At 34.4% G+C, this 27,622-nt stretch overlaps 1 protein-coding gene across 1 annotated transcript in view; it reads left to right on the top strand.

Moving 5' to 3' along the window:
* Positions 1-27,622, top strand: part of LOC103272821 (protein FAM172A-like) — a 65,056-nt gene that overhangs the window by 10,152 nt on the left and 27,282 nt on the right. Inside the window, exon 2 of the mRNA XM_008070288.2 lies at positions 24,003-24,126. Within this exon, the coding sequence (XP_008068479.1) occupies positions 24,021-24,126 (106 nt within the window). The 5' untranslated portion in view covers positions 24,003-24,020. The remainder of the gene's footprint in view (positions 1-24,002; positions 24,127-27,622) is intronic.

Here is a 27,622-nt window from a genome sequence, read left to right as displayed (position 1 = left end):
CTTTTGGCCAGATTCCAATTTCTAAGGAATTATTGTTCTGTTGGATCATTGGAGTCTTATTTTTATTACTGGTGTATCTGTTTTTGTCCTAGATGCTGCTAAGCTGTGTAGAAGGATATTAGACAATTATACTCTCTATAATACTGCATTGAACAGTTTGCAAACTGGAGACCCCCAGGCTAAGTTGGCCTCTACAATCTTAAATTTTTAAAAATTAGTTTCCAGCTAATTTAAGTAAAAACCTGGATTTTTAAATTTCTCCTGAAAAATATGAGGTTCCAGTCACACTGTGTCTTCACTCTGTATGAAAACAGTGGGGTAAGTAACAACTCCCTTGGGATGAACCATGTATTTTCCAGTCTCCACTGTTCAGAGTAGGCTGTAACTTATAGGGCCTCACTGCCTGAGTTTATTGTTAAGTTTCTGATGCCTGTAGGCATTCAAATGTTTGATTCCTGTATTATGTAAACTTCAGGTACTGTTTGTTTTTGCCTCTTTCTGGCTATATTGTATTTTTTAAAAACAATTTTCTTTCTGGGTACGTATAGTGATTGGAATTTGGCATTCAGTGTAGATTCTCTTACTCTGAGTAGAGAATTAGATTCTACTAAATTAGATTCTTTTCCTCACTGTTCTCCTGTGACTCCCAGTAAGCTGCTGTCAAAGTGGCAGTAGGGTCTGGTGATAGGATTTGGCCTGTACTCTGGTCTGAACTTTAAACAGGATGGCTAGGTTTAGTTCTAGGACCCGACAAAGTTGGCTTCACTAGAGGCTATATAGGCCTCTTTCATCTAGCATCAAAGCATTTTTTATCTGTATCCTATTCTTATAGGGTCTTTTCCACTTTTTTCTAGGTGGCCAATATGTTAAATCAGTTTATGTTAATGTATTTGACAGGTGGTTTGATTAGAGCATTAATGCTTAGAGGTAATAAGTTATTTTGAAACAATGAGTGATGGTAATGGTGAAACTGTTATCTACATTAGGAATACTACAAGGACTGCTAAGAAACTAGACATTTCTGTTTCATCATTGCAAATCAACTATTTAAAACAACCTTATTTATTCTGAATATTTTTTCTTGAGAAGAAACATGTATCATTATTTTTATCAAAACATGCACAGTCCTTAGGGCCATGACCTTTACTGAGGTTTCCCATGGTCTGTAAGGCTCCCAAATATCAGAGCATCAAGAATACAGAAAAACAAGAAAATATAGCTAATATAATTGACCCTGTGATTAATATATGCAAAATAGACAAATACAGAACTTAAGAAAGCAAAATGCTGCTATGGACACTTTTGTTTCAAACTAAGGAAAATGTGCATAAACGTGTCACTGGTTCATAGCAATTCTGAAATCCAGGTAGGCAATATTGGAAATTTCTTGACTAGGTCTCAAGCCTGGGCATTATTCTGTGTGGTTCTCAGCTTTACCTTCTGCACTCTTGTTTTTACCTTTTTCTTTGTTTATGAGAGATAGCAAGTGTTTGTTAGGCGAGTAGTTTTCTCAGCCGGCTTTCTGACAGTAAAAGTTTGGGGTCCAAAGATCTCTCTTCTTTTAATTTATATTATCATTTAAAAATCAAATGCCAGGTGCTGTGGCTTAAGCCTGTAATCCCAGCACTTTGGGAGGCTGAGGTGAGAGGATTGCCTAAGCCCACAGGTTCGAGACAAGCCTGGGCAACTTGGCAAGGCCTTATCTCTATAATAAAATCAAAATATTAGCTGAGCGTGGTAGCACGTACCTGTTGTTCCGGCTACTTGGAAGGCTAAGTTGGAAGGATCGCCTGAACCCAGCAGGTGGCCTTGAGTGTGCCACTGCACTCCAGCCTGGATGCGAGGGAGACTCCAACTCAAAAAATAAAATTAAATGAAAATAAAATAAAAATCAAATAAATTTAAATGTCAAATAAACATTGAAATATCAAATAAATATTTAAATATCATTTAAATATGAAATAAAAAGATGTATTAATCTTTTATAAACTTTGTATATGTTATGTGAATTCTATCATGACACATTCCTTTAGAAAAAGTCAGTCCTCCGCATTTCTTTGAAATAAATCCTTTTATACTTTGGGCTTCTACTAAGAAGGCTGATGGGCAATGTACTTAAGCTTCCTAGAAGCACTATTGTTTGAGAAAATTAGTGTCTTAGTCCATTTGTGCTGCTATAACAAGATGGCTAAGATTGATTAATTTATAAACAACAGAAGTTTATTGCTCACAATTCTGGAGGCTGGGAAGTCCAAGATCAAGGCACCAGCAGATTTGTTGTCTGATGAGGACCCATTCCTCATAGGTGGCACCATCTTGTTGTGTTCTCAAATGGCAGAAGAGGGGGTAAGCTCCCACAGTCCTCTTTTATAAGAGCACTAGTCCTATTTGTGAGGATTCTGCCCTCATGATCTAATCACCTCCCTCCAAGTACTAAAACTTTGAATATTAGGTTTTAACACATGAATTTTGGAGGGACATGAATATTCAGACCATAGCAATCAGTAAGGCATACTTTACTCTCTCCTTTAGGGTTAGGCATGGTGACTCATGCCTGTTATCCCAGCACTTTGTGATGCTGGGACAAGAGGATTGCTTGAGGCTAGGAATTGGAGACCAGCCAGGGCAACATAGGGAGACCACGTCTCTTAACAAAAAAAAAAAGAAAGAAAGTTGTTTGTCTGACTAGTATTCTGAAGCACCCACTTCAATGTTTTTGAGTTTTAACTAAAGATTTTAGAGTTATACATTCAGCTTCATCTTTGGACCATGTTTTCTTGGCAATGCCCTGGATTTGTTCTTTACTTAAAGACATTTCTTATTTTAGCATCATTTGCCTCCTGGGGATAATTTTTTTTAATAGACTTTTTTAAAAAAAACACTTTTTGCTTCCCAGACAGTACAGAGAGTTTTCATATACTCCTGCCCCTACACAGGCACAGTCTTCTCCACTATCAACATCCTGCACCAGAGTACATTGTATATTGGCACATCATTAGCACCCAGAGTCCATAGTTCACACTGAATTCACTCTTAGTGTTGTATAATCTAACGATTTTGACAAATGTGTAATTACATGTATTCATCATCATAGTATCATACAGAATAGTTTCACTGGCCTGTAGTTCTCTGTTCCCCACCTATTCATGTCTTCTCCCCCATATCCCTAGCAACCACTAATCTTTTGACCATTTCTGTAGCTTTACCTTTTCTAGAATAATCATGTAGTTGGAATCATATATAGTATGTATAGTATATAGTATGTTTTTTGAAAAGTACATAACAGATTTCTTTTTTAAAAAATTTATTTACAATCAAGTTCTATTGAGCAGCATAATTAAATAAATAAAAAGTGCTCTGGCCTATGGATTTCAATTCCCCTTAACACAGGTTATCTGGAGAGCAAACCAAAATGGGGAGATGCAGGTAGGGAAAAGAGGAAGGATGGAGACCAAGCCCCCATCAGCGGGAAGGCCACCTCGTTCCTCTCTCACCCATTCCAGCACTTGTCCCCCAGTGTCCAGAGAACAAGTGTGGAAGAAAAATAAATGCAAATTAAAAAGTGATAAAAAACATTGGGATTTCAGACACCCAAAGAACTAATTTCTTTTTTTTTTGAGTTGGAGTCTCACTCTGTTGCCCAGACTGGAGTGCAGTGGCACGACCCACTGTGCTCCGATGATCCTTCTGCCTCAGCCTTCCAAGTAGCCGGAACTACAGGTGCGCACTACCATGCCCGGCTGGTTTTTGATTTATTGTAGAGACAAGGTCTCGCCAAGTTGCCCGGGCGGGTTTCGAACCCGCAAGCTCAGGCAATCCACTTTCCTCAGCCTCCCAAACTGTTGGGATTACAGGCTGAGCCACCCAGCCCGGCCAGATCTAAAATTTTATACACAGGTAAAATGGTAAAGATAAATGTTTTTCTCAGGCCTTTATCACAACCCCTGAAATGGAAAGATGACAACGCTGTACTTCTGGGACTAGTGGGCTGCTTTCACTAAAGCACCAAGGGCATGTAACCTTTTTAGCTTGGCTTCTTCTGCTATGGTTTGAAGGCCTGTCCCCTCCTAAACTCATGTTGAAACTTAATTCCTAATGTAATAATATGAAGAGCTGGGACTTTTAAGAGAGTTTTAAGCCATGGGTGCTCTGCCCTCATGGGTGACTTGGTGCTCTAGCAAATAAGATCTTGCTCTCATGAGACTGGATTAGTTTTCATGGGAATGGTTTAGTTCTCCTGAGAGTGGATTGTTATACAGTGAATTTGCCTCTCATGTTTGATCTCTTTCACATGTGCTTGCTTGTTTTTCTACTTTTCTGCCATGTTATGGAGCAGTACAAGGCCCATACCTGAAGCCCATCAGATGTCAAAATCTTGCTTCTTGGACTGTCCAACCCCCAGAATCATAAACCAAATAAGCTTCTTTTTTTGGTAAATTACTCAGTCTGTGGTATTCTGTTACAGCAACATAAAACTGACTAAGGCAGTTTTTTCCCCTTAACAAAGTGTGTTTAAGATTTCTTCATGGCTTGATAATACATTTCTTTTCAGCACTGAATAGTATTTCATTATCTGAATGGATTATAGTTTATTTTAACCATACACCCGCTGAAGGACATCTTGGTTGATTCAAAATTTTGGCATTATGAAAAAAATTACTATAAACATTCATGTGCAGATTTTCATGTGGACATGAGTTTTCAGTTCCTTTGGGTAAATATCAAGGTGCATGATTTCTAGATCATATGGTAAAAGTATATTTAATTTTGTAAGAAACTACCACACTGTCTTCCAAAGTGACTGTACCATTTTGCCTTTCTACCAGCAATGAAAGGGTTATTGCTATTCCACATCTTCGTCAAGATTTGTTGTCATTGTTTTGGATTTTGTCCATTCTAGTAGATGTGTAATGATATTGTTGTTTTAATTTGTAGTTCCTTCATGATGTATAATGTTAGGCAGCTTTTTGGTGAAGTCTCCATTCAGGCCTTTTTTAAAAATAGAATTGTTTCTTATTGTTCAGTTTTAAGAGTACTTTGCATATTTTTGGATAATAGCCCTTTATCACATATGTGTTTTGCAAATATTTTTTCTCAATCTGCAGCTTATCTCATACTTGTGACTGTGTTTTGGGGGAAAATCTTGACTCCATTTTGTTTAACAAACTTTGATGAGCTTATCTATCATTTACTTTTATTGTAAGTAGCAAAAACAAAACAAAAACAAAAAACTCCAAATCAAACAAAAACAAAAACAAAAAACCCAAACTAAACTAAAACAAACTCAGGTGGCACATTCAACATGTGGTTGGGAATAGCTTTACTACTTTATTAGGTAAATTTTATAATTTTCATATAGATTCATGGGACAATGTTGCTAAACTTTCTGCTTCTACGTAAGAAGGATCTTCCTTTCTCCAGTTTTCAATAGCATTTACTTCACTTTTTTGCGAGTTCTCATCCACAGCCTTATTAAAAGACCATGTAGCTTCTATTAATAGGTTGCTTAGGGTGTTTTATGCTTTCTGTAACACTTTTCTTAGATCTCCCCACTTGATTCTCAAACTGCACCTTATTTCCAGGTAACAACATTTTTATTTATTGCTACCCTGAATGAAACCCTTATTTCTGACATTTCCAGAAAGTAGATCTTCTTAGTCACTGAATTATAGCACAAATTGAATTCCCCACCTTTCAAGAAGGATTGGTACCTTGACAACCAGGATAGATATGTATGGACAGATTCTGGTGAACTTACACACCTTGAATCTAAATTCTGTTTAAATTATTTTGCCAGTAGAAGCAGCCCTTCTACTTCTAAGGATGTTGGTCTCTATTGATCTAAATGATGGCCTTCTCTGAGGTAGTTGCCTTACAAAGAACTGCTAATCTTCACCTTTTCTTATTCTAACCACCTTCCTCTACTTCTGGACCTATAATTGGACTGGAACTCAGACTGGCCTCAGAAAGTGATGTTGAAAAGTGTCAACTGGGAGGGGTGTAGTACGCATTAAAATAATTAGATGATTTTTTGTCCGTTTATATCTACAGAAAGCAGGGGAACATATGGATCTAAGAGTGTGGAATCAGGTTGCAGGAATATCAGGTTGAATCTGGCAGTGATGATAATGGTCATGGTGATGTCATGATTCCACAAGGATTATACTGTTACAAGGTTACTCCTGTAGTCCAGTTAAGAGATAAAAGATGGTGGGGACCTAAATGAAGACAACGGTGTTGAAGATAAATAAGTTTTTGTTTGTGTTCCTTTGATAAACTATGCATAATTTTTTAGCACTTACAATTTAAATATTTAATGTCTTCTATCACTAGACCAAGCTATTGAATGTTTGGGACCTCTTGTTTTTGTAGCAGCATGAGAAGCAGCAAACATTATATACTGGGTACTGTTCTAAGCAGTAGGCATATATAATTCACTTGATCCCCACAGCTGTCCTGTAACTAGGCATTTTTCAGATGTGGAAGCAAATTCACTCTGTTGAGTCTTGAGGAAGACTGCCTTAGATTGACTGATTTGCTGGAAGAACACACAGAATTAAGAAAATCTATTACATTAATGGTTATGGTTTATTCTAGTTAAAGGATACAGATTAGAAATCAGAAAAGGGAAAATGTTGCTTAGGACAGAGTTCAGGAGGGACAAGGCACTAGCTTTCAGTTGTCCTCTCAGAATAGAGTGATATTGAAAATACTTCATTCTCCCAGCAACTGTGTGTGACAATATGTGAAAATTGTTGCCAATCAGGAAAGCTTCCCTGAGCTTTGGTGTTCAGGGTTTTTATTTGACGTCAGTCACATGGGCAAGGAATGTCCACGTAACTGGCCTGTACTACTCATTTCCAGCCCCCTCTGATATCAAACTGATACAGCATGTCTTAGTACCCCAATGAATAAAAACAAGTGTTCACTATAAATCACATTGTTAATATGTACTATGTACATGGCCCAGTATTTCAGTTATACAAAGACACTTTTATCAGGCATGAAATTCCAAGGTTTATAGGTTATCTCCCAAGGCCAGTCAAGCACCAGTCAAGGACCAGTCTTTCCTTTGGGTTGTGTAGGGGTTGAACACCCCAAGCCTGCTGAGTTAACATTTTACAGCTACCAAAAAGGTAAGGTAACTTGCCCTAGGTAATACATTGAATAAGTGACAGGGTTAAAATTTAAGCACAGGCATTCCGACTCCAGAGTCAGTTGTTTTAACCATATGCTCTACCACCTTTTGGTAGCACTTCTGTCACACAAGAATCTGATGTGTTTGAGACACTTGATATATTTATATTAAGTGACTTAATAAACGAATGGTAACAAATTGGAGGCTGGTTCCACTGATTCAATAAAGATCATCGGTAATAGAGCTTATTAAGGCTTGTGAAATTCCGTGTCTGTATATATTCTAAATCTATGGAAATTATTAGATACTTGCTGAAGATCAGCTTAAGATTTTTTTTGCTCGCTTCATGTGTGTAAATATTGTTCAATTGACTAGGGTGGTAACATTAGAAATCTAATTATTTCTAGTGTATTTAGAAAGTATATGACTAATTGAAGATTCAATATTTAGAGCTATTTTTCTAGTTTTCAGCCTTATGAATTCTTTAATAGCAGTAACAATTACACTCAAAGCCAAATACTTGTGATATTTAGATTATTTTTGTATTTGCTAATCTTTCTTGGAATAAATAATGAGGTTTGGCTGAAATGTAATAAATAATCCCTTTTCAAGTAGTAGTTTATATCTTTCTCATTTTTTTCTACCCATATGATATGTCATTCTCTATGGAATGGGTACTATCATAACATGTAATAATTTTAGCAAAAGAGAATAAATCATGTCAGATACTACTTTTTAATACTTTAAAAGTCTTCTAACTTTTATTTGTTACACTTTTATTGAGGTATAATTGAAATATAATCAACTGCACATATGAAACTGTTATCACAATTAAGATAATGAATATTCCCATCTCCCCAAAATATTTCCTCATGACATTTCTTATTTATCATTTTTATGTATTTTTTTAAGAGAAAGAGTTGTTCAAATATTTTGCTTATTTTAAAATTGAGTTGTCTGTCCTGTTATTGAGTTGTAAAAATCTTTATATAATCTGAGTACAAGTATTTTTTTCTGATATAAATATTTCACATATTTTCTTTTAGTCTGTGGCTTTGCTTTCATTTCCTTAATGTTATATTTTGAAGAGCAAATGCTTTTAATTTAATTAAAACAAAACTTATCAACTGTGTTTCTTTTATGATTTGTGAATTTTTTTGCTGTTATTGTTCTGGCTGAGAAACCTTTGCCTATTTCAAGCTTGCAAAGATTTTCTCCTATGATTTTGTTCTAAATATTATATAGTTTTGGATATTACATTTAGGTCTGTCATACATTTTGAGTTAATTTTTGTATCTGATGTGAGGTAAGCATTGATTTTTATGTTCTTCCATATATATATTCATATCAATTAGCATTATTATTGAAAAGACTTTCCTTCTGTTGAAGAGCTTTGCACCTTGGTCAGAAATCAATGTACATTATATTTGTTGGTCTATTTTTAGACACTATTCCGTTTCATTGATGTATATGGCTATCTTTCTACCTGTTTTGATTGCTGTATCTTTATGGTTAAGTCTTGAAATTAGGTAAAGAATATCTTCTATTTTGTTCTGTAATGAAATTGCCTTGGTTATTGTAGGTCTTTTGTGTTTCTGTATACATTTTAGAATTAACTTACCAATGTCAACAAAATAGATTGTTATTCTAATTGGGATTGTGTTGAATTTATAAATTGGCAGTAAAAAAACCCAAGCAAACCAATAATTCCATTAAAAGGTGAGCAAAGGATATGAATAGTTATTTCTCAAGAGAAGACATTCAAATGGCCAGTGGGTAAATGAAAATATCCTGAAGATCACTAATTGTCAGGGAAATGCAATTCAAAACCGCAATGAAATCAAAATCAAATCCTTTCACCCCAGTTAGAATGGCTATTATTAAAAAGACAAAAAAATAACAGAAGCTATCAAGGATGTGGAGAAAAGCCACTATGGGAAACATTATGGAGATTTCTCATAAAGCTGAAAATAGAGCTGCCATCTGATCAGCAATCCCAGTCTTGGGTATTTATCCCAAGGAAAGGAAATCTGTATATCAAAAGAATACTTGCATGCACATGTTTATTGGAGCACTATTCAAAATAGCCAAGATATGGAATCACCCTAAGTGTCCATCAGCTGATGAATGGATAAAGAAAAAATGTGGTATACATACACAATGGAATACTATTCAGCCACACACAAAAAAGAAAAAGAAATCCTGTCAATTGCAACAATATGGATAGAACCAGAGGACATTTTTTTGTTAGATGAAATAAACTAGGCACAAAAAGGCAAATGTCTTTCACTCATGGGTGGAAGCTAAACTGTTTTCACTCATGTGTGGAAACTAAACAAATTAATCTTGTGGTGGTAGAGAGTAGAATAATAGATAACCAGAGACTGGGAAGGATGTGTGGATGAGGTTAGGATGAAAATAGTTTGTTTAATGGGTTCAAGCATAAAGTTAGATAGAAGATATAAATTCTAATATTCGACAGCAGAGTAGCAGACATCCTTCAAGCTAACGCCACTTTTCAAGCCAGCTTTACCAAAGCTCTAAACTATTTTGTTAGGCACTAACCCAACTAATAATGAAGTGATACTGTGTTTTCTTGTGGCTATTGTTTTTAGTGTGTATTGCTTCCTTTTGAATGAGGTCCTGACAGTATGATCTAATACACTGTGTATTTCTTCCTTTTGGGTAAGACATTAAGTATAAGTATTATCTAAGCCCCACCTTATCCTCTAAGATTATCAAATTTTATTATTCAAGTAATTAACCTGAATTACCTAATTGGCCTCATTTGAAATAGAATCATTTAGTATTCTTTGTTTACAAAAAATGTATAAATGTGGCTTAAAAATGAAGTGGGAACTCATTTTTGCATGAATTACTCTTTTTCCATTTCTTGGTTATATTACTAGTTTTTGTATGCTTTGATTATTTTATTTAAACCTGACTTAAATAAATATGAGTACATAATATATATGAGGTGTCAAATGAGTAAGATAGTCTCTATCCTCTCAGAGGTGTTGTGGTCTGTACATAGCAGACCATAATATACTATACTAAGAGCTAAATTCCAGAAAGTACATAGGGAAACACATAGTTTGAGGAAAATATTTCCGGCATGGTGATTAGTGAATGAGAAATATTTGAGAGTAGAAATTTTCATGTCTTGAAGCTCTTAAACTTTATCTTTAAGTTGAACAGTGATTTTTAGAATGAATGACACAGAAAAAAAAGTAGCAAAATGAAGTAATATATTTTAGTAAAAAAGATTAAAAAAAAAGATTACTCTGAAAACAAAATAGTTTGTTCTTTAGAGAGTATTAGACTATAATCATAAAATATAATTTTCATAGCCCAGCTAGATTTTTTATTCTAAATATATTGACCTGATTGGAATTGCAGCATGATCTTTAAAGCAATGGGCATTTATCATGTTGTAGTTAATTTCAGCCTTGAAATATGACATTTGTTCATCTACAGAATTAGGAAGCTATTTGTTATGAGTGTTAGGTAGATCTGACAATTAAAATGTATTAATTAAGGGCCACTACTTTATAGGATTTTTTAAAATTAAAAATTATACCATAGTAGTGCTAAAATAGTGAATTTGAGTATGCATATAAAATATAAATAACTAAGATTGAGCACAGTGGCTCACACCTGTAATCCTAGCACTTTGGGAGGTAAGGCGGGAGGATCACTTGAAGCCAGGAGTTTGAAGCTAGGCAACAAAGGGAGAACCCATCTCTATAGTAAATAAAAATAAAATATGAACAACTTATTGTATTTGATGTAGCATATTTTAATCAACTACTGTTAAAATTTTCTTTTAGCATAACTGAATTACATTCTTTCCATATCTTTTGTTATTGTTCCATTTTAAAAAATTCTTAGTGTTCCCTACTCAATTGGATTGCTTGTCAGATTAATTTTTCTGCTTCTCCAGTAAATTTATTTCAGAGTTTTCTCTACATTTTGGTTCTTGCTTTTTCTTCTGAATTGTTCTTATTCAGGACTAAAAGTTTTGATGTTTCACTGATTAAATCACAGCGGGGTTCTTGAGGTTTAAGAAGTCAGCTCCAAAATATTGTTGGTGTAAAGAATCATTTTAAAAGAAGAGGAAGGGATGTTGCTATGTTTGTAATTGTTTTAGGACTTTGCACAAACAGAGGTTCAATTGTATAGTATATAACTACTATTACAATAGAAACCAGAATTGTGAAAGAGCTCACTTCTATGCCCTTCCAATTCTATCACTTTACGTTTGGAATCTCTATTTAAACTTGCTTTAAAGAATACGTTCTTATACTTAGTGATCTGCAAAAGGCAAGTGCTGGAGGCTTGCAATTTACTTTGGGATCCCTACAATGTGTGTGTATGTGTATGTGTAAAACTAGTTTTAAATCCATAATTATTAAAATATATAAATATTTTTAGTAAAAACAAAGCAAAACCCTTTAATCACATCAAGAACAATGCTACAGGTTTTAGGAAAACTGTCCCAATTTACCTATAGTCAGATTTTAGGTAGTTATTTAGGGACAAGTAGCGCCTGAGAGTCTTCCAGCAAAATTAGTGATTGATATTTCAAATAAACAAAATATAGACTTATTTAAAATCAAGTATATGCCTTTAAATATATACTTAGTCTATATACTAGTGCTAATTCTTTGCCAGTCCAGGCATTTTCTTACTGCTGATTTGTGTACCAATAAAGGACAGTTGAATCAACATCTGTTTTTCAGTGAAAGGGAGTTTAGCTCTTATGCAGAAAAAGCAGTATTTTCAACATTTGTCATTTAAACAAATAGAAATGAGTTTAACAAAATGTTATGTTCAGACAAAGCACCAGATAAAATGTTTTATGCTTGTTTTATTCTCATTCTAACATCAAGTCCTCCCTCCAGTGGCTGCTGTTACAGCATTTTCCTTTTTCACCTTATTTTAGAAAAACAAGGAAAATTATTCTTTTTCTCTCAGAATTGAAGCCCAGTTTTGCAACATGTTGAAAGACTGGCAGATAACCATCTATGGGAAATATTCTTTTGTAACTAGATCAACCCATCCCTTTAGCAGCCAAGGGAACAGATTATTCTGAATTGAATTCTTAGCCTTCATGTTTCATTTACAAGTTGCTTATAACTTACCCATATCCCAGCATTTACAAAAATTTATTTACTTGTATATTTTCAGAGGCTAATTTTGCTCATTATATTTCCTAGTGGAAGTATACCGAGCAAAGTACATAAATGATGATTGACAGTTTTAGAAGTGTATAGTTGTATTTTAAAATCTTTTATTATAAGATTGTAGGATATTCTTTTTTAATTCATGTATTAAAAATATTTATAGTTTGTCTTTTGTAATAGCTGATGTAAAAACTTCTGAGGTAGTAAATTTTTATTCAAAATATTAGCTCTGTTTTAAAACAGGCAAGGAATCAATTGGGTTTTAGTAACATAATATTTTATTGATGTACAGTTGCCCTGAAGTTTACTCAATACCCATATATCCTTTTTCTTACATCTGCTTCTGTCTGCTAGGGTTTACTCACCAGCAGGACCCCCAGCTTTCTGACTAAGTAGATGGAACTGGGCTGTCAATATTATTTATGCCTGCAGAAAAATGCCCCAAAGAACAAATTATAAAATGCGATGCTACTAAAATTATAGCATAGTCATGTGTCACTTAATGGTAGGGATGTCTTCTGAGAAATGCATTGTTAGGCAATTTCATGTGTGAACATCCCAGAGTGTACTTACGTAAACCTGGAGGGTATAGCCTACTGCACAACCAGGCTATACAGTATATCCTGTTACTCCTTGGCTGTAAAGCTGTACAACTTGTTACTGTACTGAATATTGTAGGCAGTTGTAACACAATGATCAGTATTTATATCTCTAAACATATAGCAGGTACAGTAAAAATCTTAAAAAGATAAAAAATGGAAACACCTGATAGGGCACTTACCATGAAAGGTGCTTGCAGGACTGGAAGTTGCTCTGGATGAGTCATGAGTGAGTGGTGAGTAAATGTGAATGAAGGCCCTAGGACATTATTGTATACTACGGCAGACTTATAAGCACTGTATACTTAGAATACACTAAGTTTATTAAGAAATATTTTTCTTTCTTCAATAATAAATTACCAATACTGTAATTTTTATTTAATCAACATTTCAATTTTTAAAATTTTTGACTCTTGTAACACTTAGCTTAAAACACAAGCACATTATTCAGCTGTACGCGTGTTTTTCCTTATAATTTTATTCTGAGCTATTTTCTGTTTTAATACATTTTAATGTTTTAATCTTTTTTGTTAGAAACTAAGAAAAAGTCAGGAGGGATAAAGTAAAAAAGCAAATAAAAATAAATAAAAAAATAAAAGTTAAGACAGAAACACACATGTTAGACTAGCCCTACACAGGATTGGGATCATCAATATTACTGTCTTCCACTTCCCCATCTTGTGTTTCTGGAATGTTTTCAGGGACAGAAACATGCATGGAACTGTCATCTCCTATGATAAATGTCTTCTTCTGGAATACCTCCTGAAGGACCTACTTGCCTGAAGCTGTTTTATAGTTAACTTTAAAAAAAAAAAATAGAAGTAGTATACTTTACACAAAAAGTATAGTTTAGTAAATACAAAAACCTGTAACAGTTGTTTATTTTCATTATTAGGCATTTTGTACTTTAATCATTGTATGTGCTAAACTGTACTTTTTTATATTACTGGCAGTATGGTAGGTGTGTTTACATCAGCATCACCACACACACAAGTAATGTGTCATGCTATAATGTATGACAGCAATGATGTCATTAGGTGGTAAGAATTTTTCAACTTCATTAAAATCTTATGGGAACACTGTCTCATTGGGTTGTATTCCCTATTTCAACATCAAAATAGTAGTTTCCTGTATATTTTACCTAAGAAGTTTAAAGTTGCTTTTAACATTTATGCCCTTAATTCATTTTAAATTGGTTTTATGTATGGAATGAGGTAGGTATTTATTTTTTATTTTATTATGATGCAGCTAACCAGTTGTCCCAATTGTCAAAAAAAAAAAAATCCCTTTTTTCTTTAATGGTAAGATTCAGGTGTCATCTCTGTCTCATGGCTGTGTTATGTGGCTCTGTTTTGTAGTATTCTATTTCTTGAATTGTTCCAATATTAATGGTATACTTTCTTACTGTGAAACCTGGTAAGGCAAATCTTCCTATCATATTCTTCTTTAGGAGTGTCGTATCTATTTATGGTCATTCTTCTTCCATATAACCTTTGGAATCATTTTTCAAGTTCTGTGAACAAAATCTTTTGGGTCTGAATGGTATTGCAGTGAATCCACATATCATTTTGAGAAAATTGATATCATCATAATATTGAGTCTTTCTATCCATGAATGTGGTATATCTCTTCTTTAAGTATTTAAGTCTTCTTTAATGACTTTCAAAAATATTATTTTCTGAATACAGATTTAATATGCTTTTTCTTAAATTTAGTCTAACCATGTAGGTTTTTGTTTTTTACCTTTATAAATTATGTTTTTTTTCTTTGTAATTATGCTTTAAAACAGATTGTTGCTGGTATTTATAAATATAGTTGACTTTTTATATATAAATCCTATGGCAAGTCATCTTGTTGAATTCTTTTTACTCCTAATAACATAAATATTCTTGTTTTTTTTTTAAATTCTAGAGGACCTTGTTTCTTGATTCTTTTTGCTTTATTGTTATTATAGATATATTATTTGAAAATAATAACTTTATTTTCCTTTTAAAAATTCTTAAATGTGTTTATTTTTCATGTGTTATTGCACTGAGTAGAATGTCCAACAAACTTTGAACAGATTTGATAATAGTAAAGTGGTAATGATGGGCATTCTCTTCTGGTTCCTATTTTTAAAAAGACTGTTTTTAATATTTTATCATTAAGAATAATTTTGTTATAAGTGGTAATTTTTGTTTGTTTGCTTTTAAACCTTTTTTATCAGATTAAGGACATTCTGTTTTACTTCGTGTTTTCTGTGATTCTTCCAAAAATACATATACTTTTCCTGCAGATATTGAAGTTATGATTTTCTTTATGTTAATTTGGTAAGTGGAATTTATAGATATTCTAATATTTTGTATAGTCTTCCTAGGGTTTATTTATTCCTTTAGGGAGTTGCTATAATGTAGTAGTATTCCTTTAGGGAGTTGCTATAATGTTGGAAGTGGATGTCTAGTTGTAAAATTCTTTATTCTCACAATCATAGGAAGGGATGTTATCATTTTATGCTTATGTAGACAATAAATGAAAGCTATTTGGCATACCGTACTTAACCTTAGGTACAATAACATAAATGACTAATATTCAACAAAGTGTTTTTGTGTTAGCAATTTCAGTGTCACCAAATTTATTTCCAGTAATTGATGATGTGGCTAAGCAATGATAATCTTTCATGAGAAAATAATATTTTGTAAAAGACAGGAAAATTTAAAGCTATTTGACTGGTTTTAGAATAAGAGAATTTTCTTGCTTCAAATCCTTTGTTAATTTAGGCAAGGTGTGAATTGTGTGTATTGTTTTTTGAATATAGTAAATAACCTTTGTAACTACTTCAGTAGTTTAAAAAGGTGACTTGAAATTTCACATTTCTAATTCTTTCTCTTTTTTTATGATCAGATATCATAGCAATATGGGGCCTCTCAAAGTTTCTCTGAGTTCATACCCTGTTGGTCCCAGAATGTGAACATTGTTTAAATACGGTACAAACTTGAAATGCTAGAAGCAAAAAAAAAAAAAAAAAAAAACTATTCTGAAGGCACTTAAACAACATTCTTAATTGTTAATATATTTAAGTAAAGTTAGACTTCACTGAAATTTTCTCCTTAAATAATCAATGAGTACATTTTCAGCAGCTAGTGGATATGAGTGGTACTTCAATGCCTTGTTTGCAATGCAATTGTGATCTGCACAAACCTTAACTATACCATCAAACTTTATTGCTTGTGTTATTTGTATGGCTTACTAGGCTTATTCAATTACTTGACTATGTGCTCAAGTTTTTCTTCATTTTTCTTTTCTGTAGTAAATAATGGAACTCTAACTTTGAAGTAAGTTGGTACAATGTCTAGGATCAGTTGTGATAATGATAATCAAAATAATAATTATAATAAAGTTATTACCAAATTTCAATCCTTGTTTGAAATTGGGTGACAGTGGGTGCTATTAGGTGGTATGTGTTAGGTGGTATTAACTCAATCATAACCAAAGTGAATCAACGCTTCTGACCATATTCTCATTGGCAGATGTATGCAGGAGAGAGTGATGGATAAGGGAGGCAAATTATCATTGAAAGAGAACAATTCTGGACATTTCATATAAATGGAATCATGCAATATGTATTTTTTTTTTGTAATTGATTTTATTCGCTTAGCACATAATTGTTTTCAAAGTCATTTATGCTGTAACATGTACCAATACTTCATTCCCTTTAATTAACAAATCATATACTAGCATATGGATATACCACATTTTGTTTATACATTCATTAGTTGATAGACATTTAGTTTGTTTTTACTTTGTTGGCAGTTGTGACTAATGTTTCTGCGAACCCGCAATGGGAAAATCTAGGACAAACTAGGTGTGGGTAATTTACAAAAACCTTTACATCATGTTCATCTTTGACACCTAGGAAATAATATGTTTATCCCAAATACCTAAACTGCCTGACTGATGGGAGAAATGATAGGAACATTAAAAGAGAGTTCTTTAAATGATTCTGCCTGAAGTCTGTTTCTCACTCCTGTTTTATGGAAGGTAAAGAGAAGAGTGACTGGTGAGTGAGATGGTCAAACCGCTTTTCTTTTTGAGACCATGCCTGGACTGTTGGGGATTATTGCTGTAGAGAAGAAGAAATGGAGAGAGCCATATACTTCACAGTGAGGGACACTATCCCAATACAACTGTATCCCTTAGACTATGGAAATCATCACCTCAAAACACCAAAAAACACCACATGCCCATTTACAGCCACCCCTTCCAACACCTCTGAAGACCATTAATTTACTTTGTGTTTCTATGATTTTACCTATTCTGGACATTTCATATAAATGGAATCATGTGATATGTGGGGGCGGAGCGGGGGTTGTAGTTGACTTTATCCCTTTAGCACATGTTTTCAAAGTCATTTATGCTGTAGCATGTACCAGTACTTCAGTCCTTTTAATTAACAAATAATATACTAGTGTATGGCTACACCACATTTTATTGATCTATTCGTTAGTTTATGGACACTAAGGCTGTTTCTACTTGTTGGCAGTTGTGATTATTGCTTCTGTGAATATTAGTGTATAAGTTTTGATGTGAACATATGTTTTCATTTTTCTTTGTTATAGACCCAGAAGTAGAATTGCTGGGTCATATGGTAATGCTATGTTTGATATTTTGAGGAATAGTCCAACTATTTTCTAAGATGGCTGCATCAGTTTACATTCCCACTAGCTATATGTGAGGCATCTACTTTCTCCACCTTCTCACAAACACTTGTTTTTCCTTTTTTTTTTACAGCCATGCTAGTTAGTGGGAATTGGTATCTCACTGCAGTTTTGATTTGCATTTTCATAATGACATAATGTTGAGCATCTTCTCGTGGTTTTTGGCCATTTGTATATTTTCTTTAGAGAAATATATATTTATATCTTTGCCTATTTTTTAACTGGGTTATTTGTCTTTTTCTGTTGAGTTGTAAGAGTTCTTTATATATTCTAGATACATCTGGTCTCTTATCAGAAACTTTTTGTTTAATATTCAGAACAACATTTAGAAAGGTACATTGGCACAGCTTGGTTTTTTCAGAAGCTGATGCTGAGACAGAATTTGGGGTATAAAATGTTTATTAGAAGTCAGCACTTGTGAAAGGAAGAAGGAAAACAGGATTGGTCAGAGGGATAAGCTGAATTTACATGGAGGTCTGGCAAAACCTTGACCGAACTGGCAGTGAACTCTGGAGCAAATATTGCCTATCAAGGTTATCCTGAATCAGGCTGAAATGGCTGGGTCTTCATAGTCCCACTTGGGTTAGTCACTAATTTAGGGTCATCAAGGGACAGGCATGACCTAGAGGGAGGCAGCATTCTGCACCTGAGGCCAGCTCTGAAGGGGTAGACAGCTGAAGGCAGTTTGCTGACTGTGCTTCCTGAAGCTGAGCTACAGTTTCCCTGTAAGAGGGCATCTGGATGGTTCACTTTGGTGGCACATGCATATTATATTTTAAAATCTACATTGATCTTTGAGTTCACCAAGTTTAGCAGAGATGCTAGTAAGCATGTTTATGGGTTAAGAAAATTTCATGCTGACTTTACAAATATATTTTTACTGCTATTTCATGAAATTGACTATTTGGAAATCTTCTGAAGATATTTTCTATTTATTTAATTTGGCCTGGAATTATGTACATTTATAATATTGTGTTTTATTGTTAAATATTGTTTATGTTTACTGTAGAATTAGAGCCTCTTAACGAGTTTATATGACATTTATATTTGACCCATATAAAAGAGACTACTGTTTGTCTGACATCTTTCTTTTTCTAAAATTTTGTGTGTATAGTCTTTTTGAGAATTACTTTGTCCTTGGTCATAGCTCTGCCATTTCTGCTGCATATTGTCAAAATTTCATTTAAAAAACTACTTAAAATTTTTTTCTTTTGACAGATTTCAAAATTGAGAATTGTCTGAACTGTCATTTAATTTCTTAACTTCAGTTTTAGTGTTGTCATGCAGATATTCTAAGGTTTTCTCTACTTGCCTTATTGAGTTTTTGTCTTTTGCTAGCCAGAAAACAATGTGAAACCTAACCAGATGATTGTCAATTTTGGAACCTGTTAAAAAAAAACACAGTAGTACAATGTTATTTTCTTTTAAAATCTGTTTGTTTGATATTTGTTAACTTTTACCTCTGCCCCTTCCCCCCATTTTTAGATGCCTGATTGTATTGTGAGGAGTGATAGGAAGTAGTTTTTATCACTGTTAATTCTGAATAGCAAACTAAATACACTGAGGCAATTTTGATGGATAGCTTTAGTCTATAGATAACCAAGTTCAACTTGCCCGACTTCAAAGCTAATGCTTCTGAATAATAGAAATTACTATGCATTTGTATGAACTGTCTGCAGAATAAAGAAACTAGAATTATTTTTCTAATAAAGTTGCGTACTTTGACTCTATGAGTATGGTAGAGTAGAAGAAGCTCATTCATAATAAGGAGTTAGAAGAACAGGGTTAGAATCCTAACCACCCCTTACCACCTGGGATGCCTTAGCCATGTTTACTCAGCTTCTCAAAGCCCAAGATGCCTCATCTCTGTGAAATGCAGGTATATCAACTCTCCCTACCCTGCCAGTTGTGGTAGTGACCTAATCAGAAAATGGGAATGAAGGGAGTTGGGGACCTCATGGCCAATGTGCGCATTTAAAAGATAGGTGGAATAGTGTTCTTCTTTGGGCAAAATTTTAATCTAAATGAAAGTGGAACCTCACATATGTGATCATTGACCAAGCATCTAGTTTAATAAGGTTTTAAAGGAATGTAAGGTAATAAATTATATCAATATTAAGTTCTATTATGATTATTTTCAATATAGTCATAGAAACCCAAGTTAGCAGATATTTATTATGGGGCCTTATTATTTCTTCATAGAATACATCTAAGTGATGCATATAAAAAGTTTTTTATTCCTGTCAATTGGACTGATTTTGTTACCCTTTTGGGAGTTTGAGTGCAGATTAATTGGGGAACCCAGTTATTTCTGTTTTTATATAGATTAAAAGTGTTTGTAAGGAAATTTATAGTTTGTAAAATGTTTTACATTCTTTCATGCACTCTTCATAATAGCTCTGTAAAGGTAACTACTCTTATTTTCATTATTATTCCTATTACTTAGGTTAGAGAAATTTTGACTTTCTAAAAGTCAGTTAGCTACTAGGTGGTAGATCTGAAAATAAAAACCTAAATTTTTTACTCCAAACCTACTGTATCATGTTGCTTGGGAAACTAAGGAATTATTTTAGATAGTCTTAGATTAGAACACAAGGTATTCCTAGTTTGAGCTCAACCTTGATCCAAACATGGTTGCATTCAGTATAAACACCACCATTTTCTATACATCAGGGGCTTGTATTACCCTGGGCCTTTTCTTCTGTGTCTGCTCCAGCCTAATGCCTTCACTCTCCAGCCTCTCTCCCAGTGCCCATGTCTATCAGTACACTCCTGTCCCCAACAACATACATTCTTATCAATGGAGCCTTAGAATTATAATTATATGCTTTCTAGTGTTATTATGAATTAACCTTTGCTGGTGAGCAACATGGGTATTTTAACTATCATTTGGATGAGTCTCTGGTTCCTTATAAATTTTTTGTACTGATTTCATTTACTGTAATTTCAATTGCAAGTAGGCTATTTTGAACTTGATTTCCAGAATCTGACTAGTGAGCATAGATTCTTTGAGGCCAGCCTAGAACCAGACCAGTCTCCAGAGCCTCAGAGAATTAACCCAATTTTACTTGTTCTGTGACTGTGTTTTGTACTTTCAGGTGGAAGGGGCTTTTGTTGCAATATCACCTATATCTAGTTCGTGTTTAATACTTGCCTAAAAACAAACACATAGAAAAATAACTCTTCTGTGTATCTTTCTGAACATTTTATAAGTGCACATGTCATATTTTCAGCAAACAGGGAAAATAAGAAATATTCTACTGTTTCATGTTTTGAAATGCTGACTGGATAAAGATTACACATGATAAGTTATTTATAGCTTTATTTATACATAGTAGATTCTCTGTTGGAATTATAGAAAGGAAGAAGATATGATAATTGCTTTGTGTAGTTCACAGAATGAAATCACAAACTGAGATGTTTTGAATCTAGTTTGGACTGTAACCATTTCTAGAGAACCATATTTAAACAGCAGTGGTTATCATGAAGTATACAACATGTCAACTGTGTCCCAATTCACATCAGGAAAAAGCCTTCTGCCACTTTATTCCCTATAACCTAACCTCCATCAGATAATGCCAAATAAACTATGTCGAGTGCACGTATTAATATATATCAAATGTACCAAACAGCTTGCTGGCTGCATTTTCAGTAGTGTTTATCTGTGGTCATGCAGGTTATAACTCTGAATTTTTATTAGCAAAACTAAATTGAGAATTTATAATGTTCCTGATTTAGCTTTACCAGCTGTGCCACAGCCATAGAAAATAACTCAAGAGGGTAAAAATCTAACACAGTATATAAGAGAGCAACAGACAAATTGCTTTTGCTTCATGCTTACCTGCTTTGCATCTGCTGCTATAAGGTTTAGGTTCATGTATAGTAATTAGTAGTCTCTTAACTTATATATGTCATCACTCCAGCAAATTGCTGTATGAATTTTTAAGTTGCCTCATATAGAATAAGAATAATGATTATTAATTGGTATTTAATCTTGGGAATCTTGAAAGTGATTTTAAAAATATGAATGGAAATGACTCTAGTATAAAAATATATTTATAGTTTTACTTTAGTTAAAGGAGACACAATGAAATAATTGTACAAATTGTACAATTTAGGCATCAGGTAATTTGTGGCCAAAGGTAACTTAGTAGTTTATATTTAGATGTTCTTTCAGGTACAGTGTATACTATTTGGGTGACATGTACAAAAACCCAGACTTTATCGCTGTACAATTCATCCATGTAAACAAAAAAACACTTGTAGCCCTGAAGCTATTGAATTTTTTTAAAAAAATGAAATGTTGAATTAGCATAGGAATAGAGTAAAAAATGGAGGAAATCACCTGTAGATAGTGAATTTACTGTGGAATTCTTAACAAAGGGTGCTATATAGAGTCTCTCATCATGAACATTTTTCTCTTTAATTTCTGGTACTGGATGATGTATAATAAGTTTCTGGTGAAATTTGTGCACAAACTTGTGGGAATTGGCAGATCAGACTAATTCCTGAATGTAAATTGATAGTCCTTACAAATATTTCTTTGCTATGATAGCGCTATAATTATCAGTTTAGCTCTGATATGTTTTGTTTATAATGCTTGGCAGTTTGATTTGGCAGCTGCAAAGTAAGCCGCTATTGGGGCAGTGATCCTGTTTGTTCTGCTCACTATTGCAGCCCCAGAGTCTTGCACATTGCCTACCCTGTGGATTAGGGTATGTTTCTTATATATCCTAATATTAATATATTATATTAGGATGTATCAAATTTTGTTTCATGTAGAATTTATAGAGTTTTGAATTACATATTCACAGAAGAAAAATAAGTTACTTTCATGCTAAGTGAAAATGATTTTGATAGAAATTAAAAGTCATCTCATATTCTAGTTATTTCTTTTAGAGAATCATATACCACTGAGAAGCAATAAGACCGCTAGTTTTAATAATAAAGGCTTTACACATCATCTAGAATATTTAATTCTCAACCACTATTATATGAGACATGAGATACATTTCATAAATGAGAAAACTGAAAATTTGGAATAGTGGCTTGCCACAAAGCTATTATGAAGTGGTGAAGCTACGATTCATTTATAACAATGTAAAAAATATAGGCTAACATATGTTGAGCACTGAATTATAGATCAGGCACTATATTAAGTGTTTTACATTTAATCTCACTGTAACACTATGAGAGAAGCTTAATTATCATTTCCATTTTACAAGTGGAGAAATTAGGCACAGAGATGTTAACTAACTTGTCAAGGGTTCCTGGCTAGTTATTGGTGGAGCCAGAGGGATCGAGCTGAGGTAAGAGCAGCATTTATTATAACCATTTGGAACATTCATAGTTTTAAAATATTTAAGTATTTTTTAAAAGGCATTTTCTGCTATACTCTGCTGATTATGGAAATGTCTCTGTTTTTAAAGATAATTATAAAATGTATTTTTGAATGGAAACAAATTTGCTTTATGGGCAGCAAATCCATTGTTTTCCTCAATCAGAGGAATATTCAGTATTGTTTTATTATTGTATGAATGTAGTTTTTATATAATTTCATTACCAGTTATGGGTTAATTGACTAAATTTAGTTTAACTTTTCCCATTGTATGTGTTGCATTTTTTCTTTTTAAATTTTAAGAATAGTGGTTTGCTTTACTGTTCATGGGGACCTAGGGAAAAACCATCTAGTGTTAGCTTTAATGCTTTCCCTTTGTCCAAATTAAAGTAGAATTAGATTTTAAATATCATAATTTTATACTATGGTTGTTTACTGAAGTGCCGTTTATATAGTATGGCTGCCAGACATTGATGGCATAGTTTTCTTTTTTTAAAAAGCTAGGTTTGTTCCTTAAAATTGTACTTTTAATTACTCTTTAGGTAATTTATAGATACTTTATATATTTATGTGTTTTCCTCTCTTTGCCTGTCTGTGTGTTCCGGGAAAACATTCTGACATTGTAAATATCACATACTTGCAGTTTATTTTAGAAGAAATTTCAAGATTCTGGAATTACCTGAAGATATTTTTTAAAAACTTAAGTGATGGGAAGCTAAAACTAAATAAAAAGTTTGGCTATGTTCAATTCAGCAAACATTAGGTATCTGTGTATGTAAGATACTCTGTTTGTGATATGAGAGAGACAAAGATGACAAAAACTCAGTATCTCTGTTCCTGGGGCTTGTAAGCTCTGAACTGGCCCAGGTAAATCCATAAATAACTATAATTCAAAGCTGGCAATAAGAAGTACTATAGTATAGACATCAACAAATTGCAGTGAAAAATCAGGATAGAGAGATTAATCCTTACTGGGAGGATCTAGGAGGTTCTCACGGAGTAGGTAGGATTTGAGTAGAGCTTAATTTATTGCTTTCATTCATTCTAGACTGTCTTCTGAAGATTGATGTCTATTTCCTTGAGCTCTTTAATTTTGTTGCCAATTTGGATAAACATGGCACAAATCCATCAGGGAGGTCCAGATGAAAAAGAAAAGACTACAGCATTGAAAGGTACACCCTTAATTTGCTTTTTCAGGAAATTTTCATTGTGCCTAGTGAAAGTGCAGGATATTTAGGTGACCTTCCATTCATTTAAATTCTAAATTAAGATTATAGGTACCTAAACTATTTGTAGTTATTTGTTTCCTTCACAGCAACTGTACAGTGTCTAAGATATAGTATGTACTTAGTAAATAATCATCAAATTGTCTAATTTTGTAGCTATAAAAATTCTTAATGCTTTTCTGATTCTGGGCCATCCATTTAATGATAAAAATAATACTTTAAGTCTTTTGAATCAAATCTAGTGCCCTTACCATATGCTTGCTGGTTGGAATATCATACTGCATTAGGATAATGGCCTATCTATTTCTGTATTCTGTCTTTGCGGCATTAGTATTAGGGATATTTTATGAGAGGCCCTCCATGTTAACATTTCAGAGGGAATCTGCCTTAGACATTGTTAAGGAATTAGGAATTCTAGAATTAAAAAAAAAAAATCTTCTATCTAAAGTAATTTTACTCCTAAAAAACATATTCATTATAGAGTTATAAGATTTCTTCATTATCATGTATTTCATCCTGTCTAGTGACTTGTCCAAAATCAGATTATCTAAATAAAATCTCACAGTTATTTTATTTAATGTCTTATGGGTTTCCTAAATGTTCAGATGACAACTATCTTAGTCCTTTTTGTGCTGCCATAAAAATACCACAGACTGGGTAATTTATAATGAATAGAAATGTATTGACTCATAGTTGTAGAGACTGGAAAGTTTAGTATCTAGGTGCTAGCATCTGGTGAGGGCCTTCTTGCTGTGTCATCCCATAGAGGAAGGACCAAGAGATGAAAGGGGGTCAAACTTACCCTTTTATTGCAGTAGTAATTCCTCTCATGAGGCCAGAGGCCTCATGACCCAATCACCTCTTAGAGGTTCCACCTATCAGCACTTTTAAAATGACAACTAAATTGGAATATGAATTTTAGGAGGACAAATATTCTAACCATAGCACCAACTATGTATACCAGACAATAATATTCTGTTTGACTTGATTCAGTGTACAGTCTATCTGGTCTTCAAGGGTTTCTAGCTATGTTCTGTAATAGATGATCCAGCTGAATATATATCTTGCAGTCATGGCTTCAGCTGTTTCTCTGAATCACTGACTGCTGTCCTACCTTGGTGTTCTAGTCTTGAAAATAAAGATGCCTCAATTTGTGTCACCTTGTCCCTGCTATTAGAGATAAGGATCTATTGAGAGAATGGTATAACTTAGTCTTTACCTACAAAGAATGGAAAATGATTATGAGAATTGCCTTTTTTAGGTTTTCTAGACCAAGCCTCCTCATAAATGTGAGAGATGAAGATGACTGGGGATAGGTTGGCAGTGAAAGGATGAAGAAGAATTGACAGATTTTTGGATGTGTTTTGAAGGAAGGGATGAAATGATATGTTGATACATTGGACATAGGAGAGATAACTGAGGATTCTAGGATGAAATAGCTCTAAGATAGATGCCAGTAATTAGATTGAGAAAACATTTGGAAAAGCAGGTTGGGGTGGTGATGGTGGAAAACAAGAGTTAGGTTTTAGACATATTAAGTTGAGATTCCACCAAAACGTCAAAGTAGAGAAATTGAGTTTGGAGTTTGGGAGAGAATTTGGGCTAGAGAAAAAATTTTGAGAAATCATTAGCATAGAGATAACTAAAGTCATGGTCCTAATTGAGATCTTCTGAGGTATCAGTGTAGCTAGAACAAAGTTCTGAAGATTGATCCTGGGCACCTTGACCTCTAGGGTCAGGAAGATGAGGAGGAACTTGCAAAAGAGGCTGAAAGGAATTTTTAGTAAAATAGGCTGAGAATCAAGAGCAAGAATGAGATCCTGAGCACCAAGTGAAAAAAAATATGAGTAATTAAGTAATATGCTGGTGATGGGTCAGATTAGATGAGGACTGAGAATTCAGTTTTGGTTATGAAGGTCATTGTGGGTGTCATTGGTGATCTTCACAAAGAGCTGTTTCAGGATCCTCCTGGCAAGATGGCGATGGCATAGGTGGACTTGTGAGATTCTCTGAACGTGAGTTCCCAAAAGACTCTTACTTTTCTTCCCCCATCCCCCAGCCCACTACCAGCCACGCTGTTCCGAGGCCCTTCGGTCCCATGCAGGGCTGGATATTGCGGTCCCCTGCTGCTGCTGTTCCACCACGTGCGTGGGAGTCTTGGGTCTCAACTCACTCCCTGGCTACATCATCTCTCACCCAGCACCAAGCCGCCGGTCACCCAGGGAGGCTCTGGGCGCCCGCCCCTCAGAGACACCGGTCCCATTCCTGGCTGAAGTACCCTGTGGGGGGCCTAGGGCCACTCTTGCTGCTCACCGCCTGCCCTTTGGAGCTTTGGAGCTCTGGAGCTCTGGGCCCACCCTGTCTGAGACACTCAGCATGTGACCCCAAGCTTGGGGACCCAGACAAGTGGAGAGAAACGGATCTGCAAAAGGGAATCTGCCTTGGCCATTCTCCAGGCAGAGACATCCATTGCCCCGCCCACCTATCAACAAACCCCACCTCGGTTCCTAAGGGACTAAGACTACATACTGCTACACGGACAGATTATAAGGCAGAGGGAAATAGGTTCCAGTGTGCTCATATCCCTGTTCGTGGATGCTAGAATCAGCATATACCTTCTGAACCACAGCTTCCCCCTCAAACCTCAAAACTGCAAAAAGTACAGTCTGCAGCCCACATTCCAACCTCAAAAGTGAACAAAGCCAGAAGACCCTCATAAGGAAGAACAAAATATTCCAGCAATGAAACAAAAGCAAGCCCACCTTTCCTCAAAAACAGAATTAAAGAAGGGGAGGGAAAGGGGGAGAGAGAGAAAAATCTACACAAATGAAGAAAAACCAAAAGAAGAGTACGGGTCTCTCCCAGACCCCTGGGAGGCAGACACTGAGAAAACTGACTTCGGAATGCAAACAATGAAGAGCTCCCAGAATGAAGGGTCTCAAACTACAAACCTAGATATCAAGACATTAATAGAAAGATTAAAAAGAATTGAGGAGACACAAGAAGAAACTAGGAAGGAGCTGATATCTGAGGTAACAGTAGTAAAGAGTACTCTGAATGAAATAAATAACAAACTGATAAGCATAGAAAGCAGAATTACCCAAGCAGTAAAAAGAATCTCAGAGCTTGAGGACCAAAATATAGAACTAACCCAAACTCTTAAAAACATAGAAAATAAGCTCAAAAAGACAGAACAAAACCTTCAAGAGATGAGCGATTACTTCAAGAGACCGAACCTAAGAGTAATTGGCCTTCCTGAGGCAGAAAGAGAGACAGAGACCACACTGGAACAAACTTTCCATGAGATCATTCAAGAAAACTTCCCTTATGTAATCAATGATGCAAAAATTCAAGCACAAGAGATTCAGAGAACCCCTGCAAGACAATAAATGAGAAGACCAACTCCTAGACACATAATAATTCGCCTAAACAAAGTAGGCAG

The sequence above is a fragment of the Carlito syrichta genome, unplaced genomic scaffold (genome assembly GCF_000164805.1).
Source record: "Carlito syrichta isolate Samal-C Ts95f unplaced genomic scaffold, Tarsius_syrichta-2.0.1 Scaffold313310, whole genome shotgun sequence".
Classification (NCBI taxonomy): domain Eukaryota; kingdom Metazoa; phylum Chordata; class Mammalia; order Primates; family Tarsiidae; genus Carlito; species Carlito syrichta.
This window is presented reverse-complemented; position numbering and strand designations above follow the sequence as displayed.